The 11,527-nt window shown below is 33.8% G+C and overlaps 1 protein-coding gene across 1 annotated transcript; it reads right to left on the bottom strand.

Moving 5' to 3' along the window:
• Nucleotides 1–9,148: 9,148 nt before the first annotated feature.
• On the bottom strand, nt 9,149–11,024 carry LOC143533946 (uncharacterized). Its single transcript, XM_077028567.1, has 4 exons — nt 9,933–11,024; nt 9,613–9,861; nt 9,412–9,531; nt 9,149–9,349 (listed from the first exon to the last, which is right to left on the bottom strand). Exons 1-4 carry the CDS (start codon nt 11,019–11,021, stop codon nt 9,299–9,301), a joined length of 1,509 nt encoding a protein of 502 aa, XP_076884682.1. The 5' UTR covers nt 11,022–11,024; the 3' UTR covers nt 9,149–9,298.
• Between the last annotated feature and the right edge of the window lie 503 nt (nt 11,025–11,527).

The raw sequence follows: 11,527 nt of genomic DNA, 5'->3' as shown, positions 1-11,527 counted from the left end.
ACAATTACCACTTTTGTAGAGTTGGTAAGCACATTTGGTTTGAAACATGAGGTCTGGGGTTCGAAACTCGTATCACACAATAATTTATTTTTCAAAATTTTATAAAGTCTTACGGGTCATAGGCTATAATAGGTAAACGATTCATGTGTCATGATATAATAGGAAATTGTGGCATGGCATTTACTTGGCATCCTATGTGGAGTGCTTAGTTAAATGATATGGAGACAACTTGTTTTGCTTTAATAGTATAGTTAGATTAGATAGATATGTCTTCAAATTGCCACATGTCATTTCCTAAATCTTTTTTAATTATTTTAATTCCAATTCAAAATCATCGTCGTTTCTATCATGTTCAGATTACAATTTTTCGCCATCCAAATGACATATTCTAACCCTAGCAATCACATGATAAATCGGATTCACACCAAAATTCCTAGGTAACTATCAAACCTTTGTAATCTTATTCACATATTCAATCACCTCACCTAAACAGATTCAATCGATCGATTCACAGGTTTAATCATGTTCAATCAATCAATCTTTGTAATTCTATTGACAGGTTCAATTGATCAATCTTTGTAATGTGATTCATGTAGTTCGAATTATGTAATCTGATTCACGTATTTTATTTATATGTAAACCTTAGTCTTTGTTAGGGATTTCAATATAGCAACCTGGATTATTTAGAGAGCCATGTGATAACTTTCAGATTAAAAGTTATTTTGGTGGTTCTCCAAAACACTTTAATCGGATAAAACTCTAAATTGAGACAAGAATTTCGTATGAAATTTTTGTGAGGAAGATGAACCCGAGCGTCTGTCGATTAATCCAATAACGTATATATCACCAGGGCAGTTGTTTTCAAGATAACTGCTTGAATTTATTAATAAATAACTTCAAATAATACTTATGATTATGTGTAACATAATCATAAAATTCATTTTCCTAATGAATTTTTAATGAAGCGTTATTAACGAAAATAAATTTTTTCCAAGCTGACCTGGCAGCTTAACCCCAGCCAGGGGCGCTGCCGCCCCTAGAACCCTGCAACCGGGGGCGCTGCCCCCAAATCCCTAAACTAAAGCAAGTGTGTACTCCACACATCCCCGAACTTGCTTAATGTTTATTATGATTAAATTGATCAACCAGTTAATCCAATTACATTAAAATACTAACAGTCTTTCAATTGAAACCCTAATTCTATTATGTAAACCTTGGTCCTTCAATTGAAACCCTAATTCTATGATCATTATATGTAAATAAGTGGTCTTTCTATTCAATGCTTTATATGCTTTTTAGACCTTACATCGATTCACAATTAGTGCTACTTTATTTGATGATCATATCTTCAATGAAAGTTGTAATGAAGAATGACAAAAAAAGGCACAAGGCTTGAAGCAACCGGCAGGGTAGCATATTTTCAACAAGTTAAAGACTGCAATTAGCCGGTTGTTGTATGATTTCTTTTTCCATTAGGTTCTTATGGCGATTTATGGTATAAGAAGAGGAGTAAAGATATATAAGTTTTGTGATCAGGAAAGATAACGTGGCAGATGCAGCAAGCTGTTAACTTTCTTCGCAGCCCTGCAATCTGAAAACCAGTAAGCTTATCTTAAAATATTATTATTGGCTGTATAATTACTTTATATGAACCCTATTTATTCTTCACTGCTATTATCAACTGATAGTACACAAATTGCACCTTTGGGGTTGGTGCTATATTTGTTCATGCATGCATTAAGATTAAGTTGCCCCTCTATTAGAAGGCTCTTGCAATCCACACTTTAAAAACAATGGTACAAAAGGGATTGACTATAATACCCAGTGATTTATACGTATAAGTATTATATTTATTTATGTTGTGTGTCAAGTATCTTATAGTGCATTTGTGTTTTGTAAAATTTCAAACTGGTTGTAGTGAGTGTATATGAATCACTATTTGATAGCTAATTGAAAACTGATTTATGTGTGACCGAGACATATTGGAATTTATTGTTTTTAAGGAGATGATTTCCTTCAATGATGACACAATAATACCTTCTACATTTAGCAATGTTGGGTTACGAACACTTATATCTAATATTATTTATGGTATATTCTTCTAAACTCTTATTCTTATTATTCATATTGATTACATCATAATTTTTATTTATTCTATAAAATTATCATGTTTCATTTTTACCACAAAAACCTTAGTGGAGGAAACCAAGGATGTAAGTGCATACTTATCAGCAATTTCTTAATTAATAATCGAGTATCTGTTATTATGAATTATGATGAACATCAATTTTTTTTATTTTCCTTTTGCAGGGTTTTGCTATGCTAAGTGTCTTTAACACTTTGCTTCAAAGGAAATATGCAGTTAAAATTGGCATAAAGGAATACAATATTTCGAGAAAGGCAATGAGTTTTAATACTGTCAAGTATTTTGAAGATTCAATCATAGTGAACTGTTTGAAAAAAAGTTTTAACACCGATGTGGTATTATTTTTATTTTAAAACTTGTCACGTTTATTTTATTTTAATTATAGTTTTACTTTTTTTTATTACTTGAAATGTTAATATTTCTAAACAAGAGATTGTCAATCTGAAGACACTGTCAATAACAAGGTAAATATCTGAAACCTTTTGACACTATTTTTAGTATCTATGCTATGCAACACTCATAACATCTTTATTATAATTTTTTTTTTCAAGGAAATTATATCATTGACAGGTGAAAATAGCATAACTCCAATTTCAAATGGTGGCACAAACCGTGAAGCTTCTCCACCATCCAAATTTAAGAGGAAACTTGGAGATATCTATGACATTGATGATGATGTTGTTGCAAATTCAAGTAATAAATCCAAAGAAAAACAAGTTTTGTGTGATATTTCTGGAGATAACAATAATCTATTAATTCCAAAAAAAAGGAAAAATAGATGTTTCGTCATGACTTTAAAAACAATATTTGTGTTTCATTGTTGAGGTTTCTGCTCATTTTTTACCGGTAACTACATTTATGTTTGTGTGTATGTGTGTGTTTTATTATTATGTTTGATGATTGGTTGTTTGGTTGGTTTGACATTAGAAAAGTTTTAATGGTTTATGAATAGTAGTTTATGGTTTGCAATAATAAAACAAAATTTGAGTTTGTTTTATTTTGAGGTTTCCAGTTATCTTTACGGTAAACACATTTACGCTGGTAGTTTTAATTATTATTATTATTATTATTATTATTATTATTATTATTATTATGTTTGATTGGTTGGTTTGACATTTGCAAGTTATAATAATGTTTGCGCAAAGTGAATGCATCGTTGTCAGACACCTAAGCTTACAAATAAAATCCCTCAAAACTATATTGTTTTGATTAAAAACCTTTAAATTAAGCCCAAAACACTATTACTCCATTTTTTTTCTTTTGTTAACGCTTCTCCTTATTTACAATCATTCATCCTAAGTCAACATCCGTTTTGCCGTGAAGCTTTTACACCCCCAATTCGTGAATCTTTTACACCCCCAATTCAATTCCAATCACAATTTAATTTTCAGTGTTTATGGGTAATCATAAATATTGTTTGCAGATTCATAAATTATATGTTTTCTTTTTAATTTTTAATATTTTAGGTACTGCTCAGTGCTCATACTATAATCGCTTGCAAAATTTTGAGTTATTTATTTTCTTTTCTCTCGAATTTACGTTTCCCTAATCATTTCGTTTGATTCACTTCACAGCTAAAATCTAAGGATTGAAAAAAAAAAAACAATTTGATTCAGTAACATAAAAACGCTAAATAATTCAAGATGAATGGATATGATGAAACTTTTGAATATGAAGACAAACATGTGAAATATGTCTACTTTGATGGAGTGTAAAAAAAGTGTGTTTTAGTTTTAGTTTTAATTTTAAATGTTTTTAATCAAAAGGACGTAGTTTTGAGGGGTTTTGCATGTAAGCTTAGGTGTGTGACAGCACCGTATTCACTTTCTCCGGTTTGGGTTATCGTTTGTAATAATAAACTTTGTTATTTTTGTTTCAAATTATCAAAAGATTTGTTTGCTTTATATTTCTTATTTTTTGTAAAACCCAACCCGTGTGTTACACGGGTTCTAACCTAGTATATTAGTATATGTATGATAACAAAAATAACATTCTATATATTTGATAAATAATTATTATAAGTTCTTAATACATTAGCGTCTTTGTGTTCATTATTAGCACGTTCACGTCCATGAATAAATAAGTTTATCCTAAATGTTTATAGCCAATCAGATTAGTGGAAGTTAAGACTATTGTGAATAGTTAACTAATTTTCACCAATTTGTATTTGATGGATCATTGTCATAATTTAAGACTTTGAAATAATTTTTGCCACTGTATCCTCAGACTCAAGGTGCATACTAGGATTTGATTATAAAGATTTTCTTTTATGATTGTAACTTAACGTTATCTACAGAAAGGTAGTGGCCATAGTTAGGAGTAATATGAAGTATAGTGAAAGTTGCATGTAGCTAATAGGATATTTGTTCCCCTACTACGGTAAGTGGCTGATGTTTATGGTCCCCTGGTTGATTCAATCTAGTATAAAAATGCATGGTTGTACTCAAATCGGGAGTTTGCTTAGAGCCTTAGACCACTTTGAATCTAGATAAACATAGGTGGCAGTTAGGAGAACTACCAACCATATATGATTGAGAGCCTTAGACCACTTTGAATCTAGATTGAGAATACAAATATCCAAACTCTTTATGAGAATTATTTTGTTCCATGACCATGTTTTAACGGGATATCTGTTGCATAGGGGTGATCGACAAGAGAACCACAGCTTCCACACAATAGTAAAGTATGAATACTCTAGTTAGTAGTAACAACTATCAATGTTGTAGAAGGGGTTGGATGTTACAACATAATCCAGGAATATTATTTATTAATTTGGGAACAATAACAACTATCAATGTTAAACAATTAATATAAACTTTATTGGAGATAAGTGTTTGTTAAACTATTACCAGCGGCACTCTCGGGGAACCTTGGACCAAAAGGCTTCATAATCATGTTGACATGGAATATTCACTAATACAAAGAGCAAAATAAGAAATGATAAAACAACTGGAATGTAATGTGACTGCAAGCAAACTTGACTTTCTTGCGTGGGGTGCAAGTACAGTCAATAGCATTATAAATACAAGTAACATGACTATATCTATTTGAAACCATTAATCCGATCACCAGCCTAATCGGCTTCTAATCTAATCGTGTTATTTGCAAAATCTCACTTCTTGAAAGCTTATAAGTTGTCATCTGGTGAAATGGGAAACCATAACCATCAGTTTTATATCGTTAAGTTTCGGCCTTGTCGTGAGGAACACGAAAAAGAAGAGGCTGAAAAGCAATATCATTTTATGAATCTTACTCGGATAAGAATCAATGAAGAAATAGCCAATCTAAAGGTAACCATATATCGATTTAATTTAGTGTTTATAGTATCTTTTTGTGCATTATTCAATTCTAAACGTCACATATGCAATTATGTTACTTGTTGTGCTATGGTTAACAGGCGGATGAGCATCAAATAAATGAGAAAATAATGGAATTTTCGCGTCTTGATAACGAAATAAAACAGATTATGTGGCACATAAGGAATGACGAAATTTGTGGTCTAGGTAAAGTCAAGCCTAGTTTGCCGGTTAATTTGGTACCAAGAACGACTGGTTCTTTTCCTTTGTCAGGAAAGGATGCTCAAACAATGACGTTGTCAGGAAAGGCTGATCAAGAAAGGGAAATTGGACATGGAGTATTTGTGACAAGTTAAAGAACAACTTTTATGTTCAAAGAAGTGCATTGGGATGACATCATGCGGTACACAAGAACTAAATGATATGGTATGTTTGAATGAATTATGAGAATTTTTCTATATGGGAAAATCTCAAAATTTCATTGTCTATATCAATATGTTCATTTGACTTTTCTTCCAATAAACCCCGTATTTATGCTTTTTCCATCGGGCAACCGCGTTTGTATCATTAGTTTACCGGGGAAGTCTTACGTCTGCCGCCATTGGCTTTTTTAATTTTTTTTCTAAATATATTCGTAACCAAATAAAAATATCTGGAAGAAAAACCCAAAAGAAACAATTTAACACCCAAGAAAATATACCAGTGTTGTCCCCTAATATATATCTAACGCTATAACACCGTCATGTCCACCAGAATAAGTAAAAAAACGGAGCACATGGCGAGTCTTAATCGGTTTGAAATCCGTTGGCCAACAGTCTAATACCATCACCTCCGCCCATGTTGGCGGGGACATCTTCGGAAGTAGAAAATCAAATAGATGGATTGAGGAAATTAATTGGTCAAAATTTTCCTATTTTACAAGGGTATGTGTGGTTTGCCAAACCATCTAACCATGTACAAAAATCTATGTGGCATAACCTTTTATATACGTTGGACATTTATAGATTAAGAGTATGGTGCAAAGGACACAACATGGGAACAAGAAACGGGCAGATGAATTGGAAATATATCAAGAAATAAACAGCTTCAAGGAGACAAAAGAACTCTGCAGTGCTCCAGAAACCAAGCCTTATATTGATCAATGGTACACAAGGGAACGAACGTCAAAGCTAGACATAGATTTCAAGCGAAGTATAGAGCATAGGATAAATGTAAGATGCTTCTTCTTTGGTACTAATCTTTTGATTCGATGTAATTAACATTCTATTGTCAGATTCGATTAGAGGTCAGGTGGTCCCGCAGGTAACGAAGTTCAAGTATTTAGGATCATTTGTACAGAGCGATGGGGAATTAGACAGTGATGTGACCCACCGAGTTCAGGTAGGATGGTGTAGATGGAAAGCAGCCACAGGTATATTGTGCGACAAGAGTTTCCCGACTAAACTAAAGGGAAAATTCTATAGGGTGGCAGTTAGACCTGCAATGCTATATGGAACAGATTGTTGGGCCATCAAGAAGGCACAAGTGCGGAAGATGGAGGTAGCAGAAATGAGAATGCTACGTTGGATGTATGGGCACACAAGGCTAGACCGAATAAGAAACGTTGAGTTTCGCGAGAGATTAGGGGTGGCGAACATAGCAGACAAGATAAGAGAGTGGAGATTGAGATGGTTTGGACATGTAAAGAGAAGACAGACGACGAATCCTGTTAGATCCGTAGAAAACATTACTATAGAGGGGAGGAGGGGTAGAGGACGACCGAAATTGACTTGGGATGAGAGGATTAGGCATGATTTGATAGACCTAAACCTCTCCGGGGACATGGTTGAGGATAGGAATTCGTGGAGAAGTAGAATTAAAGTTAAGGATTTTTAGAGAGAATTGAATACCTTAGGGCTTAGACTTAACTTATTTAAGTCACATACCATAATGATATTTCCTTTACATATATTATTATTATTATTATTATTATAATTATTATTAGCTTTTATATAGCTGTTAAACTGTGATCTTATTATTAATATTATTATAATTAGTAGTAGTTTTTATGTAACTGTTAAACTTTGATTTCCTTTATTTTGCTTCATACACATGTACTTAGAGCCGAGGGTCTCTCTGGAAGCCACCTCTTTATTCCTTTGGATAGAGGTACGGTGTGCCTACATCCCACCCTCCCCAGACCCTACTTATAGCTTTGCTGTCGGTGGGATTTTACTGGGTATGATTGATTGATTGATTGATTGAGCACATAACGAGGAAACAAATAGGACGTAAATCTAGAGTTGCGCGACTTAAAGCAAAGTTGGTACTTGTGCGAAAGAACATCAGCTCTTTAGAAAAGGAGCTTGAGAATGTTAACAGAAAGAGACTCGAAGCGTATAAATGTGCTCACGATATAGTAGATCAAAAGAAAGAACTGGTATTGTAAAGGATTATATTTCCATGCTGATTTTACAAACTCCAAGGAGATACCGGCTAAACTTCTATGTGTTATATATTTAGACCTCGTCTTACGGTGATTACCAGTCATCTATGAGATTTGCGAAAGAGCTTGCAAGAAAAGGAGATGTGGTGGAACTAAACCAGGCATGCGATACGCAGGTAATGTTATGCCAAAACTAGAAACGGTCTTGAAATTCCTCCAGGTAGCGTACTTTGTGGTAAATTTTAGTAACGATGACAATTTGATGGCTTATAATGTAGGTAGAAGAGTTCATGACGAAGTGGAATGATAGCAAAGGATTTAGGAAAGATTACGAGAAAAGAAAGTTGGTTTAGTACGGTTGATTGTGATCATAAGTTTTCTTTTTGGGAATTTATTGATGTTTCATGTAAATGTAAAAATTTGCCAATTTTAACATGATATAAAAGATGAACTTAAGTCACATGGGTATGTTGAAAATATGCACATAGCTTTCTGGAATGATACGGCTAAGAATGTTGCCCAGTTTCATATACTTTTTACTAATTGGGTGCTCGTGACGATGATGGATACTTATTAAAATAAGCATTTGAATTTGTTCGAGTGAAAATCCATTTGTGACTTTGATGAATAGGTTACCAAATCGGTCAAAGTCAGTTTTGGAAGAGATCCATTTTACTTCCAAATTAATGATATTTTTACCTTGAAATCAATATAGAAAGTGGTCAACACATTTTGATGAACTTTGAAACGAAGGAGATGGTTAACATTAAAACCAAGCAAGTTAACCTTAGTTGCACTCTTAAGGACCATACCTTTTGTTACCATAATCACCTTTTGTTACGCCAATTCGACCAACTAGGCAGTTAACTGACTGATTGTGACATTGGAGATCTAATCATATATGTTTTATAAGCTATTATCAATTTATCATAGCTATTTAGTGGGTTAACAAAATGACCAAGCGTTGCGTTGTGTTGGTGGTTGTTTTCTGATGGCTAAAATGTAACGCTTGAGTTTGCGTAAATCCACAACTATATTCAAGTAGGGGCGTTATACGAACCTTTAACGTTATGTCTCATTCTAACCAGTTCAATGCATGCACATTGTGTAATTAAGTACTATACTAAAGTCTTTACAAGAAGTTGATTGAAGGCCCAAAAATCAAATACAAAGAAACTATAATTAACCGTCTACAAAATGTGCAAATGCATTGATTATGCATATGAAACAACTTTTATACGATTCAGAATATCATTTTTTGTAAGAACGAAGGTGACATAACTTTCCAAAAAAACTTATTTCAGAGATGTTAAATTCCTAAATTTAAAGGCATTCAACAATACAGATGCAATTATTTACAACTACTGCATTTACATTTATTCACATTCATGTAAACAAGTTACCATTATTTGTATTACCTGTTTCATACCATTACTCCACAGCATGATAAAAGCGAAGCAACTTCAATGGTGAAACGTTTTCCTGAAAACAAATATATAAATACTTCTAACTGAAAATAAACGAACAATAATAAATTTCCAAACCTGCATTTCTTCTTCAGATTGAGAAGGAAAATAAAAACCAGTCGAGCAATTCTCAACCAGTTCCGGGCACTTTATATACTCTTTATGTCCATCACTTGCTTTCATCTTATACCTGAACATCTAAAACAGTACGCAAATTTTTAGTATATTTATTTTTTCGTACTTTTGACTACTAGAAATTAATTAACACATTTAAGTTACCTCAGAAAGCGAAACAGTCGGTTTCTCTAACTCATTTCCGTTAATATCTACACCGGTACCCTGACATTCAGGACAAAAGGAACAATAAATTTGTTTCTTTACATCCTCGTTGACTTTTTTCAACTTTGACCCTTTTTTCCTTCTAGGTCTTTTCTTTGGTTCCGGACCAACTAACGGCTTGGTATAAACTTCAGACTCACATAAAAGCACCCAATGTATAAGACATGATATATGAAACACATGAAACGCCTGCATGATTACATATATTAATCAACATTTAACAGTCACGTAAAAAAGATAACATTTTAAAAAGAGCATACCCCGTTTAAGTTTCGACTACTGCAAACAATTCTACCAGTTTTCATGTTAAGAAGTGTAGCCACGTTTTTCCCGGGAAGCATTTTGTGTTGACAAATGTCACAAACACGTTCGGAAGCTAAACGCTGGCGTGCCCTGATTTCTTTTCTTCTACATTTGCTCGGTACAAATCTTAATTGCAAAGATTTGTCATCGTATACATCTAGAAGATTCTTAGAACTAGAATTAACTGAAGAGTCCCCAGAAGATTCGTCTTGGTTGCTTAAAGATTCACTTGGATCTTCATGATCAGATAATGATTTCCTCTTCTTTCCATTATTGTTCCCCTCGATTTGTAGCCTAGAACTTGACGAAAGAAAATATTGTAACTCGTCAAGCAGCCCTTTTCTCCCGAGGTCATAGTCAAACGCAAATGACACGATTGCAAAATCATGATACGGGATCGTATCATCGTTAACAGAGTCATTCTTTCCAAGCCACTCACACCAAATTCTCTTGATTTCCTTTGACCTGCTACCATTTTCATAACACCTAACTGAAATTTTACCGACACCGACTTCTCTCACTTCTAAATCAGAAACTTTATCTTTATACAAGACATTGGGTATTATCAGATCACTAGCATCTAAACCGTCACCACCCGGTTCCAAATCCAAACTTCCCTCAGATGAAAACGCATAATCAGATTCATTAACAGGTACAATGGCAAGACTGTTTACATTATTAAGATTAAAAGTAGCATTTGAGTGATTCGAAGATACCAGCTGATTATCTCCATCGGAAGAATCATGAAAGAACAGCATCCCATCACTAAACGGAAAAGGATTCCGTTTCAACAAAGTAGCTTTCGCAGCTTCATGCATCTGCTTATGCAGATGCCCTCTGAGATGATCATGCAGCACCGAGTCACTATAACATGGGGCCAAACACAAGACACAGAAGAAGATGACCTTGTTATTATCTTCCCTAAGTTCGACATACGTATGGCCCTTCAATCTCACGTTTCTTAGTGCGGTTCTAGCCAATTGTTCCTTCAAACTAATGCCTCCATTTCTCATCACAAACCCTAACTCCTTACCATGCCCCGCCATAATGTACTCAATACCAAATTCTCAACATCGACTAAACGGAAAAAAGCCCTAAATTTAGAGATTGGAAACCCTAGCCAGTTCAGGCAGAAGTTGGAAAAACGAAGGAGGAAAGCCTAAAGGATTGTATGGAGAGGTATTAGATCCATCATTCTTGAATTGCAGGCCAACAGATCGCTAGCATATACATAATCTTTCTTTCTTTCTTCCGGTATGTGTTAATTTCTATGAATTGAATTGAATTGAATTGATCAATCAATTTGGGGGTGAAACATGGAAAATTAAACTGGGGGTTTGATTATTGGCCGTTGATTTTGTTTTGTTAAGTGGAGATGATTCATTGGTGTTGGGTCCTTGATTTTATTTGGGTTGGATAGGAGGCATATGCCAAGGCCTCATCAATCGTGATTATAGGATCATCATAGGATCTTCGTAGCAATCATTAAATTAAAATATGTAGTTTTCAAAAAACTAATTGCATAGGGGTTATAAACGACTTAAAACTAATT

Source organism: Bidens hawaiensis, unplaced genomic scaffold, assembly GCF_021521415.1.
Source record: "Bidens hawaiensis isolate Kalapana, Puna unplaced genomic scaffold, B.hawaiensis_p1.1 tig00009958_1, whole genome shotgun sequence".
NCBI classification, from domain to species: Eukaryota; Viridiplantae; Streptophyta; class Magnoliopsida; order Asterales; family Asteraceae; genus Bidens; species Bidens hawaiensis.
Note: the sequence above shows the minus strand (reverse complement) of the source record. Positions and strands in the feature narration are given on the sequence as shown.

Coding starts and splice junctions, on each gene's coding strand:
- LOC143533946 (XM_077028567.1), bottom strand. CDS start 11,021: ATGGCGGGGCATGGTAAGGAGTTAGGGTTTGTGATGAGAAATGGAGGC. Junction 9,862..9,932: donor GTAGTCGAAACTTAAACGGG/GTATGCTCTTTT, acceptor GTAATCATGCAG/GCGTTTCATGTGTTTCATAT. Junction 9,350..9,411: donor AATCTGAAGAAGAAATGCAG/GTTTGGAAATTT, acceptor ATTTGTTTTCAG/GAAAACGTTTCACCATTGAA.